We start from the raw sequence: 20,519 nt of genomic DNA, 5'->3' as shown, positions 1-20,519 counted from the left end.
AACCTTTTTGTGAGGGCATCTACAGATCGAGTTTCTGTCATGGTTACAGAAATGGGATCTGATACCAATTGATAAGATTCTAACAGATTCAATGGAGGAATGAATGAATTAAGAATTAGGGAACAAAAGAACAAGAAGGAGAGAGAGAGTAGAGAGGCAAAACAATAAAGATCCTTATCTGAATGTCCTTTACAATAACCTCCCTTTCCATATAAGCACTACACCCCTAACTAATTAACTAACTACTTGAAACCTTGGCCCAACCAACTAACAACCCACAATAGCAGTCCAACTCAGCTGCACTAATCACTGCTTACCTGAGCACACACCCACGCACCCTCATGCAGGCTCACACACACCCATTTACAGGTACACATGCTCCCACTTGCACACGCACACCCCCTGCACACCCTTACACAATTACAAATGTCCACAATACAATACCACCATCAACAATACAATACCTATTAACCTACCCTGCCCTTCCTCTCCCCATCCCCACCCCGCCTCGTGTTGCTAAGGGGTTATAATTGTAATTATTTAATACCATAAAACCCTACTATTTAAACAAATATATCAATATTAGCTTATTTTATTAAACCCAATATGGTTCTCTACCTTTATTTTGTTATGTGTTACACTATGATTTTTTTTTTTTTTTTTGTGATTGTCTTAATAAACACTTGGATATATTATTCAATTTTTTTCTAAAAATAGATTTGATTTGATGAGATAAATTTAGTTATAATTTTAAGTATATTTTTATTAAAAAATAGGTTTCATTAAAAAAATTATACTAGTTGTAGGGAAAATTAACAAAAAGTAGAGTTTTACCAGGTGGGGCGGGGCTTCGCGGGACCCCAAGGGATGGGGATGGAGATGGGGTGAGAAAGTTTTTCTCGTCATGCAAGACATGATAGGGATGAGGCAAGACAAAACCATATAGGGCGGGGACAAAAACCCCATCCTTCGAGCCCACCCCATTCCCATCCCTCTATGTACTTGGTTTTATCATTTCTCCATTATTATAGAGAAACTTCTACAACTCAAATTTTAAGAAGATCATCTATAATAAAGACATAAATGAATCTCTATAATTAATGAATGCATAAAATGGTGACACGTGTCTTTTTAACAATACAAATCACAATAACATGAGTCATTTTTTAGGATGATGTAAACTTATAACTCCATAGGGCAGACAACAATTTGTACAAATTATACATATTTAACACATTTTCAGGTTATTGTTAATTTATATTCATTTAATTATAGAATAAATATTTCTAAATAAATGAGTGTTTAAATATGTGATTAAATGCATTACAACTTAGAAAGAAGCCCAAATGTCTCCAAAAAAAAATTTCCCCCTCTTATAACCAATATAATTATATCTAATTATATATATATATATATATATTTTTTTTTTGTTTTAAAGCATATTTTTACATATAATTGTCAAATTTTAAACATAAAACCCTTAAAAATGAGATATCTATCATTTCTCCGTTGTCACTTCGTGTTTTGAACTGAGAAAATATAAATTAAAACAATTAATTTCATTTCCATAATTAAGTGTATCCAGGGGTGGAGCTACGTTTTACAATGGGGGCAATGCCCCCCCCCCCCCCCCAAAATGCTCAAAAATTTATTATAGCTACTAAAATATAAGTTATATAGAATTGTTGTAAGAGCTCGCCCCTCCAAATGAAACTAACTGCCCCCCCCCCCCATGTGTCCTTAACTACTTGTTTCATGCATATTTACTTCATTACTTTGACTTTTTTTCAGTTTTTCCTCCATCTCTCCTCCCCCCAACGCATCAACAAGCCCACAACTTTTGTAAGTTTTACAGTTTTACTCACTTTTACTATTAGCTTCTCTTTTTAATATGTATTTTCAATGTTCTACTTTCTAGTCCCTTCCAAAAAAACTCATCACTTAGTGCAAATGTTCTCATAGTCTAACTCTCTTCAATCTCTTTACAAAAACTCATTAGAACATTGATGAGTGGGTCATACATACATAAATAGACACATATATATATATATCTATTGTGAATCAATATAATTATTTAGTCTTGACTGGCCCCCTCAAAGATAAATTTCTAGCTCCGCCCCTGAGTGTATCATGGTTAGGAAAGAAGATCAAAAGTTTATTTTATTTTACTTTTTTTTCTTCACTTTTTATTGTTGTTACTTGCTTTTAAAATTGTACACACACACACATATATATATATATATATAGAACAAGAAATTATATATGTCATGTTCCTTTTTGAATATTTTTAAAAATTTATTTGGACCCATAATTAAATGTATCACACTTAGTAAATTTGGATTTTATTTCTTCACTTTTTTGTCACAATGGTATTAACTATCAATATGATATATTATTATTATTATATCACATCATTGATCCTCAAAAAAAAAAATTATATCACATCATTATTTTTACGTTATAAACATATTTATTTTATTTTTATAGAAGTGTATGCTCTTTCCCCCAACTTTTCACCTTCCTCACCGGTTCTTTATAGGTGAATGCGTTTTCTTTCCCCATTCCTCTCCACATTTTCAGATTTAAATATGCTCTCTATTTTTGTTTAAAAATTGCGTTATATTTTTTTATCTACACCACCAAAGGTACAATTCTCTCTCATTTTCAAATTCTTTCTAATCTCATTTTTTAATATCTTTTTTTTCATAAATTGCTTTCTTTATATATAGATTTTACAATTTTGTGACCATTGATTGATTTATTTTATTGTTTAAGAATGATTGATATTATTTTGAGATCAATGCCAATGTTCTCTAATTTTGATGTTTGGATTGGTGTACTCTAGACTAATTTATAGTAGGTTTAAATGCGTAAAATTTGATTAGTGGGTGATTTTAATTTTATTATTCCATCTTTGCATGTTTAAGTGCAACCTCCCAAATAATGAATACATATTATTTTATATGTTTTTATTTAGAATCACGGTATGATTTAAGATATATATTGTTTCATTTTTTTGGTTTTTCACATTTTATCTTTCTATTTGATTTATAATTTTTCTTAGCACTTTATTTACTTTGATATTTGTTCTAAATAATAATCAACATACAATAGTCATATTTTTATTGTAATGGAAGCTATAATTTATGACCACCTACACATTTTAGGTTGACTTCAAAGTTGTAATTGGGTTGTTGATTTTCTCTCTCTCTCTCTCTCTCTCTCTTACTTTTTATGAAATATGTTTGATAAACTAAAACATATCATTGACTTTTTTTTTTTCAAATCAAATTCCACCAAAAATATTTTTAAAGTGTTATTTTATTTAAAGCAAATATATATGCAACAATTTATCAAATGAAGGTTATAAGCATATATATACATACAAAGATGTGTATGAGTAATTATAAGTATTGTTTAAATAGTACAGATGTTTATGAAAATTTCTAGGATTTTTTGGTTAATTTACCTATTATTATTGTCCAAAATGGCATTGTTAATATTATTATTGTGGGGGGTAAAAACACTTGAATAAACGTTTGAGTTTTGGGCCTGATTAGTTGGTACAAATTTGTTCAATCAGGGTCTCTAGGCCCACAGGTCAGTCCGCACTATAGTGATTCGAAGGGTTGTTCGAGGAAGAGTATCTTCTCGGACAGGCCCAGCAAAGGCCTTAGGACTTGCTAAACGGTTTAAAGGCAGAATTTTGGAAGATCTATTGGGTAAAGGTGTGATCCAACCACCCTTTAGAAACAGAAACGTATGAAAAATATCTGAGGAAAAAGCTGCTATCACCGTATTAAAGACCCTGCATCTACCTCCCTGGCCACATTAATGGAGAAATGACCTCTGAATAGTAGAATTCAACCTTCCTGCTATTATTTGAAGACTTTAAGAAGGTGGTGGATGAGACAAGTATCAAGGGGAAAGATTTGTATGACATGTGGATAAAACAGGGAAGAAGAAGAAGTATATAGGAGGACGAGAGAGGAAATGAGAGGCGCACGGTTTCTTAGTTAAAAAAAGAACTAAGAATTGTAATCTTTGACATAGAAAGAGAAGGAATATACAACTCGTCCTCGACTTACGTCCGAGGAGGTTTCTTTGTTATATTTACTTATCATTTGCATAGATTGTGGCATTCTAGCCTGTTAATCAACTTCCAATACTCCAAACCTAGGTTTTAAGCCCATACTTTACAAATTTCATTGTATAAGGCTCATTGGACTTGAACCCATCACCTGCTTTTGGGTCCGGGTACAATCGTGCACTTACAATTATTATTACTACACACTTTCTCTTTAGTTTTTTTTTTCATATTTAACTTTATCTCTCTTCTTGATTTTTTTTTTTCATTTCAATTAATTGGAAAAAAATATTTTAACCATGGAAAAAAAAAACTAAGGTTTGGATTTAAAAAAAATACTTGTAGGGTCATTGGGCCCAGGAATATATGTGGGTTGGTCCAAAGAGTATTCTTCAAGCTAGAAGCCCAGTCTGAGGACACAAAATGGTCCGAGGGGGTATGAATGTTGACTCATAAGAAAATACTAAATAAAGAAGAGATAATGTCTGAAAAAGTATGTCCGAGGAAGATTGTGTCCTCAGCTATATGAAGCCGAGGTAAGAGAAGGATTGGTTAAAATCCACAGGCTATATTCTAGAAATTCCATAGGCTATGTTCTAGGCACAGTACACGTGGAGGATAAGAAGAAGGGTGATGGAATAGCTGAGATAAAGCTGTTTACCACCGCCTCCGCATTGAATGCACTGCAACTGATATTCTGGCTGCATTAATAGGGAAGTGAGATCTGAGCATCATGGTGGAACTTGGCTCCTATCTCCAAAGACTTCAGGGGAGGTGGATGGGACAAGTATCTAAAACGAGCAATCTAAACATGACGTGGAGGATGAAGAGGAAAGGAAGGAAGGAGTATAAAAGAGAGGGGGAACCTTAAGCAAAGGAGGGGGGGAAAAAAGGAAAAAAAAAGAAAAGGAAAAAAATACATTGTAAGCCTAACCATCTGCAATTATAGTACATCTTGAGAAGTAGTAATATAAATTATTCTCAGATTGTGTCTGAGGAGGAGTTTTCATTCATATCCATATAAACTAGTCCTCGTGATTACATAAGAACAAGAGCCCACTGTTCTTTGTTATTTTAACATCTTTAGAACTTAAATTTTAAGCCCACTCTCTATAAATTTGATTGTAAAAAGGTTTTTCAAGCCCATTCCCTTCTAATTGTGGGTCTGGGCTCGAATTGTGTCCTTACAATACTGTTGTGGATATCGATGAGGTTAGGGGGTTTTATAACTAAAATGGTTCGACCATTTGCTCATCATAAGTATTAGATTTAAATAATGTGCATATATTTTTTTTTGATGATTTATATATAAATTGCATAAAAATAAAATTGTTCATGTGTTTAAAAGTGTGCACAAACTATATTGGTAAATAACAATAGAAAATGAGCTTTTAATTGAATGTGGACTCAGTAAGGCTTTGTTTGGGAGTTTATAAGATAATGAAATGAAATGAAATGAAGTGATCATAAAGGAATGGAATGTATTTAAGTTAGGGAAATGAATGGAATAGAATTAAGTAACCTTATTTGGATGTTTTAAATTAAAGGAATGGAAAACCTTATTTAAGAGTAACATAGAGGGAAAAGAATGAAATCATTTTATGACAATATTACTATTAGACTTCTATTTTAAAATAAAGGGCTAAAGATATAGGGGTATTTTGGATGTTTTAGTAAAAAATGCATTAAATTGAATTTAATTTCCTCCAATTCATCCCAACTTCGAGGAGAATGAAAATTTGAGGTTTTGAGAAAATAGAGAAGAATGAGTATTCCTTATTACTCATTTCATTCCCTCCCACTTAAACTCTTACACAATGGAATGAAATTTTCATTCCCACTATTAAAACTCTCAAATAAGGGAATGTAAGAATATTCTAAAATTATTATTTTCATTCATTTCCATTCCATTCATTTCCCTCCTCCCAAACAAGGTATAAAGAAGGAAAACGTTAATTTACACTCCGTTTGTTTCTAAGTAAAATATTTTCAGGAAAACATTTTCATCATTTTACTATGTTTGTTTTGTAGTAAAATATTAGTCAACGTTTACCAACAAAAAAAAAAATATTAGTCAACTATAAAACATTTTCTGTCAACTGAAAAACTAAAGGAAACCTATGGCCCAAAGAGGTAAAATATTTTACAAAAAAAAAAATTGTAAAACATTTTACAAAATCTGAAGCACAACCCTCTCTCTCTCTCTCTCTCTCAAACAACAAACATTGGTGATAATAGCTTAAAATTGTAAGCTATTATCTTAGTTTTGGTAGGCATTATCACATTTATTTTTGTTTTATTCCCACACTTACACGTAAATATGAGAGTTTGCAAGTTTTCTCTAAAATATATTCATTACTTGTACTTTTCTATAATAGGAGATTAGAACTAATGAGTTAAGCATGCAGACATGAAGTTAAGAGAATCCAAGGGCGAAGATCAATTGAGAAGTGGCTTTTGAAAAATTTAATAAGTTAAAGATGTGTGGAAACATAAAATAAAAGAGAGAAATTTATTTAAGCCAAAGATGGAAAAAAATCTTGACATGAAAATATACTAACCAGTTTTGATACTTTAGTCATATATTTTTACTCCGATGTTGGATTAAATTGATTCTTGCGGCTATGGAAACATAACTTGTAGATCTAAAACTTTGTGGTTTGACAAAACTTCAAAGTCTGCTATTTTCAAAGCCAAAACTGACCTGAAAAAGTTAACCTATTGTTGAAAAATGAGAGTTGACATTTTTTTATTTTCCTTTTTGGGAGCATGTGTTTTAGGGGTTTGATTCTTTTGAATGTTATACAAATTAAAAAGGTGACAAGTGCAGCCACGTTTTTGGCGATTGAAAAAAAACTTATTTTTCATCAATTTTTTAGAGTTTTTATTTTTTATGGAAGCTTAAGTACCTAAGTTAGGGTTAGGGGTAAATTCCCAATGTTATAAGTTGTCCACTTATCAATCCAAGCATGTTTTTCATGTTTTGATTATTGAAATCAATTGTTCACTTTTTATAATTGTTTTGTTAGATTGATGTTTAATTGCTAATTCTTTCATAAGTCTATTCTTAAATTTTCTTATTGTTAGAATAATGTTTTATAATCTCTTTAGCAAAATGTGGTAATCTTGTTAGATATTACTTTTGCGATAGTATTGCCTTTAGGGTAGCAATGTTCTTGAGTTTTTTTAGCAAAATCATTATTTTTTAGACTAAATTATTGGAAGAATTAATGAATATAATCAATCAAAGAGAGTTTTATTAATAAAACTTATTTCTAAATCTTCCAATTGAATAGTTTATGTGTTTACTTACCCAATTGTGTACTAAATTAGATTGGTAGTGGATACTTAAACAATATTGGTGGGTGGGTTCCAGCTAGCTCAACTGTTAAAGTCTCTGATGGTTGAATAAGAGATCTAGGGTTCAATCTCCGCCTACACCAAAAACTGATTGGTGTCTTGGTCTAATGATAAAGAGTTATCATCAGGAGCGGACGCCATAGATTGAAAATCTCTAAAAAAAAAAAAAACAATATTGGTGGACAAACCTTGATGCTCTAGTGATTTTAATCATTGAATTTTACCAAACTTTCTTTATCCTAGTTTTATACACACACATTATTGGTGCTTTTGATGTGTTCTTATTTTCATTTTCTCAATGGAATGACAGCCTTAGCTACACTACACTACAATTTCCGCTACAAAATTGGACAACATTAGTTAGTCATTGGCTGGCATCGTTGTCGCCACTGGCACCATCATTGCTTGCTGCTTCACCGATTTGCTCTTTGATCTCGCCACCGTTGCTGCTTCGATCTTTGCTGATCTTGACAATCTCGTTGCTTTGCTGCTCCAATCTTGCTAATCTCGTGAGTTGAAAGCTTACTCTTTTCACGATTTCATTTTTTTGTTTTGTTTTGTTTTGTTTTGTTTTTTTTTTTAAATTTTGTTATTTGAGTTTATGGGTGGTGGCTCACGGCAGCATTGGTTTTAGCGGTGTTGTGGGATGTTGATAGTTCAATGAGCTTAACTGTGGTGTTGGATTTGCTGGGATGGTGGAGTTCTTTGCTGATTTGGTTTATTTATTTATTTTATTGCTTATCTCAGTTTTTTTTAGCCAATTTAAGTTTGGGTTTGATTCATGGTTGTGTTTCGGATTAAAATGTGAGAATTTTAGTTTAGGTTGTTTCTAACTAAAGGATTTTTTTTATAAATATTTTTTTTATTTTACAATGAACTAAACACATGAAAATGATTTTCACAGCATTTTTATATATGCAACCAAACATGAAAAAATATTTTACAATGTATACATTTTACTAAAAATATTTTAAGCGTAAAATATTTTACATTCGAAAACATCTTTTATATTGAAAAAAACAGAATGTTAGTCATTATCTAATTTTGTTCAAATGTCAACTTCTATTAAGCAAAATTTTACCCTTTGATATTACCATATTTCTTATGAGATTTATGTAAAGAAAAAAAACGCTATAGCTGTTTAAAGACCAATATTTACACACTTACAAATAACAAAATCAGTGCGGAGCATAGGCAAACCACTAGTCTAAGTAATTGTGGACTACATGGGTAATTGAGTCTTATTACAATTTTTTTTTTGTTGATTTTATATTAAAAAAAATTTATAATAAATTTTTTTCCCAAAAGCACGTGTCGCCTACTTCATAACATGAGTCACCTATTTCATAACGTGAGTCGCCTACTCCAAAATCATAAGACACAAAAGTCATTATTCCTTTGCTCTTTGTTTGATACCTCACCCTTACACACACCTCATACTCTCATGGCTAGCCACTCTCACAATCACACTCATTCTCTTACTTTTTCACTATTTCTCAGTAACAAAACACAAACTATAGATTTGAAGAGGTAAGATACAAAAATTTGAATGTGATGCTAAGTAATTGAACCATGCAATTATGGACAAGGAAAGAATGGCTGAGAACTAATGGAGATCTAACCATGTGATTGGTGGCTCTACTTTCTCGGATCCTTAATAAATTGTCAAGGAAAATCATAATTGAGAGGTTGAAATTTGTGGGTTGCTACATACCTAATTGCCAAGGTGATTTGGTGAGCACTAAGTTTGGAGTTTAGTTTAACATTTTAGGAGTTAGGCAAGGCAAGTACCCATGAAGCACGTTACATTGTTCCATAATATGCCTTTCATAACTCACAATTATTGTAGTTAGGTGATTCTTTCTTGCAAGTAGTAAAATATGGCCATGTATGCAAGCATATGTTTCTCCAATATCATAAAAAAAACTTCATCGTGCACAATGCTCCATAAAAACAAGCATGAGTAGGTTGTAGAGCTTGAGTTTTGTCTCATAATCCCTTGAGTTTAGTGAAGTATGTAGCAAAGAACATTGTATCTTGAATATAATATGGATATTTTTCTCTAATTATAACACACATGGACGGTTGACTTGTGAGAAGTCCTTTGTGAAATTCATCCAATTCTTGTAAGTCAAATCGTAGTAGATGATAATATGGAGTGGGTTGCGATTCTTGCGAAATAAGCACCACCTCTAGATGGTCATAATTTTAGAGAAAGAAATGGTGACTTTCATCAAAGCTTATTTTATCATCCATGTGAAAGAACTGGCTTGAGAAATATAGAAATTAACTAAAATTGTATTGATTCAGTTTACAAAGATATATAATCAATTAAAAGTGGTACGAACTAGTCCAAAATCAACTGATGTGGCCAAGAAACTGAGAAAATCTACCTAAAACGGTGAAAATACCAAACAATTGGTAATGAACCAATTGAATGTAGATAATCAATTTCACAACCATAGGAAAAATCCAAATTTTGAGTGAAATGACCCAAAGGGGAAAATTTGGTTATTTTATGCATCCGATGGTAAAATTGTTATTTTATATTTGTCCCATGATAAAAATTCACATCATAATGGTTCATTATGAACTTCAAAGATGTATTGGTCATCTTCAAGGTGAAATTTGAGATCTTGCAAGTTATGAGAATTAATCATTATTATTGATTAAAAAGTGATTCCAAAGTGAGGATAAATGCATTGAGTAAAAATTAATTGATTTTTATTGGTCCTTGAGAGGAGTAATGATGTTAATTAAGATCTTCATTTTTATTGATTGAATTGAAAGGTTATCGTGGTCATGCATGAATTAGAAGACCCTACAAGAAATTGTGGAATTTATAATTATCAAAATTAATTGTTTGAGTTGGATTGTTTAGTCTCAATATCGCATTACAACGAATAGAGAGAAGACCCATGGCGGGTTTGTTGATGGACATTAGCTAATGAGGGATATGTTGTATACTAGCATTTCAGAAGTGAAGGTTGCCATTTTTGTATACCAAGCCTCATGTGAAGGCCTATCTTGCAATAGGGCCACTAAACACACTGCTTCCAAACCAAAAATATCCTATATTTCCCCATGAAAGCTCATGAGCTTGGATTAGAGGTGAAATTTAGTGATTTTTTTTTTCTTTGAATAGTCATTGGTAGACAAAAAGTTATAGATTTTTTAAGAAAAATGTTAGGACTACAAACTGCACAACTTTTGTCACAACTTGCCATATGACGAATTATGAGTGGTGAAGAAAAAATAGTGGGTTCACACTTTTACCACTTACAACTCACATATGATGAATTATGGCAAAAGTTGTGTATTTATTTGCATTCCTAGCATTGCTGATTTCTTAATCTTCTTTAAAGTTTTGGCAATGACTTTGTGATACTTGGCTGCAACTTCGAAGGCAAGGAGTTTTTCTCTAAAAAGTTGAAAGTGTGCTAACTAGTGAAAGATATGGAAGTAGTCTTGTCCTTTGGCACCATGGGTGTGTTTTGTGAGTTGATTTTGACTTCCTTTGTCTTATAATAATAAAGTCTCTTAGCTCATTTTGGCATTTCTTGTTGGTATCCCACATGACCAAATTTGTTCATTTTTCAAGCTCTTCATTTTTCCTAATAATGTGGAGGAACTGGCTTTAGCAAATCTAGTTCCCCTTAAGGAAACATATTGGTTGCCTTTCAACCCTTTTCAATGGGTTTGACGGGCTTATATGCCCACCCCCTTGACGTCTTTTGTCTTCTAGTGAATTTTGACAGGATGGGCTATTTTTGGGACCAAATGAAATATTTCACCTGCTGGAGCTTGTGTCTTCCAAATATGTATATGAATTTTTCCGTTTTGCGGTTTAGTAGCCTAACTAATTTAATTAGCTTATTATAGTTTGATAATTTAATCAGCTTGTAGGAGCAGATTTTGCAGCACCAGATACTGAATTCGATGAAATTATTTTGGAGGGTGACACTCTAGTGGTGGTTAATTCATTACTGGTTAATACACATTCTCCCACCTCCATTGTAGCAGTTTGTTATGGCACTATCAGTTCTCTGCACCTATATCAGTCTGCTGTGGTTTCACATGTTGGCCGTCATGGCAACGGTCCTGCTCACCTGTTAGCAAAACACTAACACTCGTCTTCTATAGACGACTATGCTGCTTGAGAGGAACCATGCTTCTTACGGCATGCGTTATATCGTGATGTACCTTGTCTTTCAATAATTGAATAAAGTCAGTGAATTTCCTATGATAACAAAAATTAGTACTTGTGTAACTCATACTAAAAAATAAACTAAAATTCTGTCATCAATTTCATCACCAAATTTCTAGTCTAAACTCTCATCCACTAAGAAACAAGAACCCAAGAACACGAAAGGAAAACAGGAAGGAGAACGTTTGTAGTGGTGAGTGCAAGCACAGCACTTGAGACTTTGCCGTGTTTTATGTAAATGCCCATTACGATACCAACATAGAAAAGAAAACACATTCTCTTTCATGAAAACGGTACATATTTGCATTAAAACAAAACACTCCAGTTTAAGAAACATTATTTGGTAAAGGACCCTCTGTGCATGAAAGACCACAGAACAAATTAGACCCAAAACAGAATGATCAATGATCATCTGATGAGCATGCTTAAAGACTCCAACGCATGAATTTGGGTCCAAAAGCAAACCAGCTTCTCAAATAAAACATGCAATACATTTATTAATTGAAATAACCACGCATTTGATTAAATCATTAATACACAAAGCTCAAATCTGACTAAAATCATAAATCATATTAAGAGTACCACACATATTAAACACAATTAGAGAAAATAATGTTCAAAACAACCATGAAAACTCAAACAGAGAATAAAAGGGTCTATTATCCCAAAACATCAAAATGCAAAGCATACAGAATATAAAGCAGTTATTTAAATCTTCCCATATTAAAACCAAACTTGATTGTACTACTACCAATGTTAAAACCACTATACACAACCACCACGGAGGCGGAGAACAAGATGCAGAGTGCTCTCCTTCTGGATATTGTAGTCTGCAAGTGTGCGACCATCCTCCAGCTGCTTTCCTGCAAAGATGAGCCTCTGCTGATCAGGTGGGATTCCCTCCTTGTCCTGAATCTTTGCCTTCACATTGTCAATGGTATCAGAGCTCTCCACTTCAAGTGTGATTGTCTTCCCAGTAAGAGTTTTTACAAAAATCTGCATACCGCCACGAAGGCGGAGAACGAGATGGAGAGTTGATTCCTTCTGAATATTGTAATCAGCAAGAGTGCGGCCATCCTCGAGTTGCTTCCCTGCAAAGATGAGCCTCTGCTGATCTGGAGGAATACCTTCCTTGTCTTGAATCTTTGCTTTAACATTATCAATGGTATCAGAACTCTCCACCTCAAGGGTGATGGTCTTTCCTGTCAGAGTCTTCACAAAAATCTGCATCCCTCCACGAAGCCTGAGAACCAAATGAAGTGTAGACTCTTTCTGGATGTTATAGTCAGCCAAAGTCCTGCCCTCCTCCAGCTGTTTTCCGGCGAATATCAGCCTCTGTTGGTCTGGTGGAATACCTTCCTTATCCTGAATTTTTGCTTTGACGTTGTCAATTGTATCAGAGCTCTCAACCTCGAGAGTAATAGTCTTGCCGGTAAGGGTCTTTACAAAGATTTGCATTCCACCACGAAGGCGGAGGACCAAATGCAAGGTGGACTCTTTCTGTATGTTGTAGTCAGCCAATGTTCGACCATCCTCAAGCTGCTTTCCAGCAAAGATCAGCCTCTGCTGATCTGGAGGAATACCTTCCTTGTCTTGTATTTTCGCTTTGACATTGTCAATTGTGTCAGAGCTTTCAACTTCCAAAGTGATTGTCTTTCCTGTAAGAGTTTTAACAAATATCTGCATACCACCCCTGAGGCGGAGAACAAGGTGGAGTGTAGACTCCTTCTGAATGTTATAATCGGCCAGAGTTCGGCCATCCTCAAGTTGCTTTCCAGCAAAAATCAACCTCTGCTGATCTGGGGGAATGCCTTCTTTGTCCTGAATTTTCGCCTTCACATTATCTATGGTATCGGAACTCTCAACTTCAAGAGTAATGGTCTTCCCAGTGAGTGTCTTGACGAAAATCTGCATCCCACCTCTCAAACGAAGAACCAAATGGAGGGTGGATTCTTTCTGGATGTTGTAATCAGCAAGAGTACGACCATCCTCCAACTGTTTTCCGGCAAAGATCAGCCTCTGCTGGTCTGGTGGGATTCCTTCCTTGTCCTGTATTTTTGCTTTGACATTATCGATTGTATCAGAGCTCTCGACCTCGAGAGTTATGGTCTTTCCAGTAAGAGTTTTGACAAAGATCTGCATCTGCAGATAGATACATATAAAAATATATTAACAGGAACCCAAGAAAACAAAAATCCTATTAATTTACACACACACGCACACTATCAAACTTGGCATGAAAAAAAAGCAAGAAATCACACAAGATACTAACATGGTTGCAAAATAGCGTGTAATTTAAAGTAATCAAATCAACGCCCACATTCTTTTTGTGAAAAATCAATAATTACAACAATGGTCCATTGGAAACATCAGAATTGGGCTCTTGGCCAAATCAATTGTAAATATCAATCAACATATAACTAGTTCTGGGGTCCAAAGAACTTTATAAAACCCACAAGAAAAGCTAACTTGTCCATATCCCATATTTTTACTCTTGTTTTCATTCCCTTAATTAATTGTTAATTAAGAGGAAATACTTTACACATTATTATTTTTTGTTGGACCAATTTGGAACTTTATTTAAGATACAAAAAAATCGACCAGTATTTGTTTAATCCATACAAAGGAACGAATTTAAAAAAATTATATGCATTTAAAAATATTTTCAAATAATAACAACACGATCTAGACCTTCAAATCAGACAGTATTACAGAAACCCTATTGTGTCTTAAATTAATCGATCACTAAATCATCAAAACCCATACACAAAAACTACAGAAATCATACGAAAATATCACCAATCCATTTCGGGTGATCTAAACCCTAAAATCACATAGAGATACACGAATCCAATCCAAAATCAAAGCGACTAGACATTAAATCATCAAGTTCATATATAAAGAAATCACAGAAATGAAAAGAAAAGATTATTAACAACAATAGCGCCAAACAAACCCTAAAATCAAAAAGAAATACCCAAATCTGGTACAAAATCAAAGCAATCAAACAATAAAAAATCTTCAATTTTCATACAAAAGAAAAACCACATAAAATCGAACCACAAAAAACCCTAAAATTCTGCAAATTTTTCCGATCGAGAATCAGGTAAAATCAAAGCGCAAAGACAGCTAAACAAGGAATTGAATTTTGGCAGAGAAGAGAAGCTTACCTTGATGAAGAGAAGAGAAGAACCGAATTCAAAAGCGGAGAGAGAGAAAGATCAGAAAAACCTAATAGCTTTGATTGAGAGAGAGAGAGAGATGGGCGATGGTGAGGAATAGAGAGAGTATTTATAGGTAAAAAAAGAAGAAGAAGAAGAAGAAGAAGAAGGGAGATGTATGCGTATAAATAAAGAGTCCTTTTCTTCGCGTGCACGTTGAATTTATTTTTTACGTATAACAATTAACAACAACAAAGAAACACAATTGTCCTTTCTTTTCCGTACAAGATAAGTTGTTAGGGCATTCGCACGGAAAATGCCTAGTGCCATAGGTTAGCAAATTTTACCATCAAAACACAAAAATTCAAGCTCCAGCAGGACTGTTAATTGTAAATTTTTATACAATACTGTTACAATACCATCTTATATGGTACAAGATAAGTAGTTAGGGCATTCGCACGAAAAATGCCTAGTGCCATAAGTTAGTAAATTTTACCATCAAAACACAAAAATTCAAGCTCCAGTCGGATTGTTAATTGTAAATTTTTATACAATACTGCTACAATACCATCTTACATATGTAGTAGCTCCATTCGGACGGTTGATTGTAATTTTTTTTACAATATTGCTACAATACCATTTGTAGCGGTTTGTATTTATTTTTTACTAATTTCTTCTCTCCCCTCTAGCGGTCTCCCACTTCTCCGTCTCCCACATCTCTCTCTCATTTCTCTGCCTCTTCATCATTCTCTCTTCAGTCTTCAGGCTTCATCATTTCAGTCTTCACTCTTCACCATTTTCTTTATTTTTTCTCTCGTCACCTACCTAGTCTTTGCTGACCCATCGATAGTCATGGGTTGTTTGTGGGTTTGGCTTGGTTTTGGGTTTGATGGGTTCAGGTCTAATGGGTTTTTAGGATTGGTTTGTTTTGGGTTGATCGGTGGTTATGATTTGTTGATGGGTCGATATGTGGTTGATGGTTGTTGATGGTTTTGGTTGTGAAATAGGCGTGGGTCAGTGGGTTGCGAAATCGGCGTGGGTCAGTGGGTTGTGAAATCGACGTGGGTTCGGTAGTTGCAAGATTGGCATGGATCGGCGTGGGTGGTTTTGGCCGTGAGTATGGGTGGTGCTGAGTTTGCTTGCTAATGGGTGGGGTTTGCTTGCCGTGGGTGGTGTTGGGTTTGCTTCTTTTTCTGGTGATGGTGGGTTTGATGAGTGTGGGCGTGGTTGGATTTGTGATGGACGATGGTGGAGGTGGTGATTGATGGTGGTGGTTTTAATTTGTTGTGGTTGGTTCATGGTGGTGGTGATGGAAGCAGGTGGTTGCGGTGAATGGTGATGGATTTGGGATATATTATTTTATTTGTAGATATATTATTTTAATGTGTTGTATGAGAAAATAAAAGTTGAGGTGTTGAGTGAGTTATAAAGTGGTATGGTATAAAGGATAAAGTAGGTTTTGAGATGGTAAAATAGAATAGTTCGTAAATAGTAGATGCGAATGCTCTTATGTTATATATTAAATATATAACTTTTTTTTTGGGTTGAGAAACCTATAATGCTAAAATGCAAAATTGACCCTCTAATTTTTTTCAGATTTCATTTTAGTCCTCTAACTGTGCTTTTGTTCATTTCAGTCCTCTAAATTTCAGATTTATTTAATTAAGGCATTGCTGTTAACTTTTATTAAAATTTTTAGAAAAAAAAAATCTGAAAAATATTTTTCAATCATTAATTGAATTTTTTTAATTTAAAAAATTTGAAGAAAAATTTATAAAATTGAAAATTAACGACAACATATAACAAAAGTTGATGAAAAAATCTTAATTGAACAAAAGCAAAGTTAGAGGATTGATATGAAACTTGAAGAAACTTAGAAGGTTAGTTTTACATTTTACCATTTCTTTTTCAAGATGACTATAAAGTATATTTAATATATAATATATAAAGTATAGTTGCGTGAAATGAACATCTTACTATTCCTAAGTTAATTAGAAATCCTATCTTGATTATTATTCAAATCCTTTATCTAATGAAATTCTTTTTACTATTAAATTAATTAATTATAATTAGAGTTTTAATAGTAGAATAATACAGTCAAAAAAGAGATCAATGTCTATCTTTAAAACAAAAACAAAAAATTAATCACTTACTTTGACCAAGTTTAATAAGAATCTCCAATCTTAACAAAATAAAAAAAATAAAAAGATAAATAAGAATCTCCAAATTTTATGAGTTCTCAAGGTTCATATACAGTTATGTGTAAGTTTGGGAATAACTTGTCTAATTTTTTACTAAAATGTACTAAAATATATTTTTACTTGAAAAAGTTTTTTTAAAACGTATATAAAAGTTTAAAAACAAAACTAAGCTTATAGGTTTATATTATATAACCCTTTTTTTATCAACTTTTTATTAATTGTTTTTAAATTTTATAACAGTTTTTATTACCAAATGGGTGGCAAATTTCTAAAAGAGAAAAAAGTTTAGCTCTAAAGTCATCTCCAACCCACTATGTAAACGATTAAATATACCATTTTTGTATAGTTTAGTTACATTATTTTTTAATGAGTCATGTGATTTGTTTAAATAATTTTCATAGATAGTTTTATAAATGATCATGTACTGGGTCAAAAGAAATGACGTTTGAAGCTCAACTTTGTTCTTTCCAAAGAACTTTTTTGTTTGGTACAACTTATTTTTTGAGTTTTAGAAAATTGATTATTTATAAGGCTGTAAAATTGAAAAATGTGATATTTAAAAAAGCTATGCTTTGAAAAGATGCGGTTTCAAAATGGGATACCAAATAGTCACCTAAAATGCACTGAAGGTATGCCTAATGTAATGGCCGATAGACCCTTTCTCATGTGGAAAAAGTGGTCTTGGAAACTCATAGTACCAAACCTATCCCTCTATGAAACATTTTGTTTATTGTAGACATTGGATAATTAATGCCGTTGCTGTTGATCTGTTTTGGACAGCATGGTATGAAGTTATAACTTAAACTTCCAAATTAATCCTACACAAATTTGGGCTTTCAATTCTTTTAATCTTCTTTGCTAAATTTGATTTGTTGACATTGATTGCTAAAAATGATCACCCTCCATCTCAAAATAACAAAAGGAACTACATCCTTAATGTTTGATATAAAAAATTCCATACATAAAATGTTCACAAATTGACAAAAAGCACACATTTATCTTAGAACTAAACCAACAAATACTAAGATAAACAAAGAAACTTATTCATGAAATCAATATCTTCGAATGATGACTTAAAAAGAACCAAGCAATTTTCAATTCACATCACGATGCATTTTGGCTCATGATCACCACATGACATGTCCACGTAGTGGGCATTCTGTGGGGGTGGTGGTGGTGCATGGTAATCATAGTAGTTCTGCTGTGGATACACATATCCATATGAAGCACATGGGAATTCAACATTGATAGTGTGTGTTTGGGGCTTGTTTTTCACCACATGACCACCCCCACCATCACGAATGGCACAAGAACACTGGCTCTTTTTCTCACCTCCACCATGACTTGATCCAGCACCATTGTTATTTGCATGCTTTGGATTGGAGGGACCACTGTTATTTTTCTCACCATTTTGAGTATTATTATTGCCATCTTTGTGGTCATTGAATGTCAGTTTCCAGTTTCTAGATTGAACAATCTCTGCATTTTTTAACCTCTCAAGTTTACCCAATTGTTGGAGCTCTCCTACTTGCATAACATGGTTGTAGTTTTCCACCCTTGCTTCATATGGAAGCTCCCTTTTCTGCCATTGATCAAGAAGCCCCATGAACTCTTGGGGTTGTATAGTAGTTTGAATTCTCGCAGTTCCTTGTGCATCAATATAAACTTTATGTTCTCCTACCAAAATTACAAACAAAAAGGATATGAAAGTAAGTAGAAATCTGTATGACTGAATATATACTTATAAAGCACAAAATCACAATTAATTTTATTAAAAAATGGACTTACCTTGCATTTTTGACAGCAAATTATTCAGATTCGATTTTGGACTGGATAATTTGAGAATGTAAGTTTGTAACTGAAATCATTCAGAGAACAAAATTAGTCATTGAAGTGAAATATATGCTTATGATATAGATTTTTGCTTGCTAGTGAAATAAAGGTATAACAACTCATGTGCCTTGCACACACATGGGTTTAAAACCTTAAACCATTTTTTGAGTGCTAATGGGAACTAATGAGAAAATTCATGAGTCAGATCACTGAGCACACACAAGAACTCCAAAATTCCTTTACAATTTAAAATAAATACAAGATAAACCATTTGAATTGAATAAAAGATTAATCAACCTGAGGTTGAGGACGAATGTGGTAGTAGTCCATTGAAGTGGGTTCAAAACCTTCACAGCTAAACACAGAAAGTTCTTGTTTTGCTTTCTCTATGTCAAATACTTGTGTATTTTGGTTAGTGAAGAATTCTTACAAGAAGGCTGGCAGAGATGCCTTGTGGTTGAAGGGAATAAAAAGATTGATATTTATAGCAGAGATCTAGAATTTATTTGCCTTAATTTAATTAAATTCTTGAATGCTTTCAAAACTCACGCATCTTCTTTAAATTCGAAATTAAATGCCAGCCATGTGCGTCATCCTAATTTCTTTTTAGGAAATCTGAAAGCATGTTAGGATAGTTTAGGTACTGAGATAAATCGTGATTTCCTAGTTAAAAGAAAATTTGGGAGAATAAACATAGGAGATTTCCAAAGATAAGTACATTTTGTGTCAGTAATTAAAAGACTAGTTTGATCCTTTTTTTTTTTTTTTACATCATAATAAAAATGATATAAGATAAAAAAATATACCTTGTAAAAGAAAAAAAAAAGTATTAAGAGGGACCAAAACAAACATTACACTAAACCTTGTAAACTCATTACTGATTTTTCACACGAGTATGGATTTTTTTTCCCTACAGATTTGTAGTATTTGTAACCCATTGCACATTGACCTGATGAAATTGTCATTGTTGGCAGTGTGCAAGCTAGCAGAGGCTTGTTTGATTTTTGAAAATGAAATGCATGTAGAAATCCCCAATGTTGGATGATGCAGAAATTAGCATTTGATGATACTAAGTATCAAGTTTAATCGACCTCGTTCACTTAGAGGAATTTGTCACTATGCATTGTGCAACACTGTCTCATAAAAGAAACAATTTTGTCATTTCTGTATATTTGTATGTATTGCACACATCAACTTATAGTTGTGATGTATATTGCTTGTAGTCCAGTGCGGGATGTGGCAGATTCTCAGAGAGGTGGTGTTTTAACAAATGTGATTTTTAATTTGGCTCTATGGGGAAAAACCTGTCATCATCCCCTATTTGCCATTGCTATAGCCATTAATGTGAGCTTTAAGCTGCCATGTACAGAATTCCTGTGGCTGCTTTGGGAAGGCTCTGCATTATTGCAACTGGTCTTACCATAAAATGTATCGTCTGTATTAGCATAATCGATTTCAGTCTTCTTCAGCGTCCTTCCCAATTTAACACTCACTAAATACACGTGTGTCAGAGGCACAATCTTAACAAAGGGAGACCATTACTTGTTGGGGCTAGTTTTTCGATCTAGCAGGGAATAAACTTGAAAAGTTCGGTCACATGCATTGGCTGAAGAAAGGTGTTCTATCAATTACAGGATGCCTTAAATCTAGCAAATCTTTTCCCTCCCTTA

The 20,519-nt window shown here is 33.2% G+C and overlaps 1 protein-coding gene across 1 annotated transcript; it reads right to left on the bottom strand.

Annotated features, from left to right (window-relative positions):
• Positions 1–12,205: 12,205 nt before the first annotated feature.
• LOC142627862 (polyubiquitin-like) lies at positions 12,206–15,024 on the bottom strand. The gene is made up of 2 exons (XM_075801751.1): positions 14,825–15,024; positions 12,206–13,796 (listed from the first exon to the last, which is right to left on the bottom strand). Exon 2 carries the CDS (start codon positions 13,794–13,796, stop codon positions 12,420–12,422), a length of 1,377 nt encoding a protein of 458 aa, XP_075657866.1. The 5' UTR covers positions 14,825–15,024; the 3' UTR covers positions 12,206–12,419.
• Positions 15,025–20,519: the final 5,495 nt, after the last annotated feature.

This window comes from Castanea sativa, chromosome 3, assembly GCF_040712315.1.
Source record: "Castanea sativa cultivar Marrone di Chiusa Pesio chromosome 3, ASM4071231v1".
Classification (NCBI taxonomy): domain Eukaryota; kingdom Viridiplantae; phylum Streptophyta; class Magnoliopsida; order Fagales; family Fagaceae; genus Castanea; species Castanea sativa.
The sequence above is the reverse complement of the archived record's forward strand: the minus strand, read 5'-3'. Positions and strand labels throughout refer to the sequence as shown.

Coding starts and splice junctions, on each gene's coding strand:
- LOC142627862 (XM_075801751.1), bottom strand. CDS start 13,796: ATGCAGATCTTTGTCAAAACTCTTACTGGAAAGACCATAACTCTCGAG.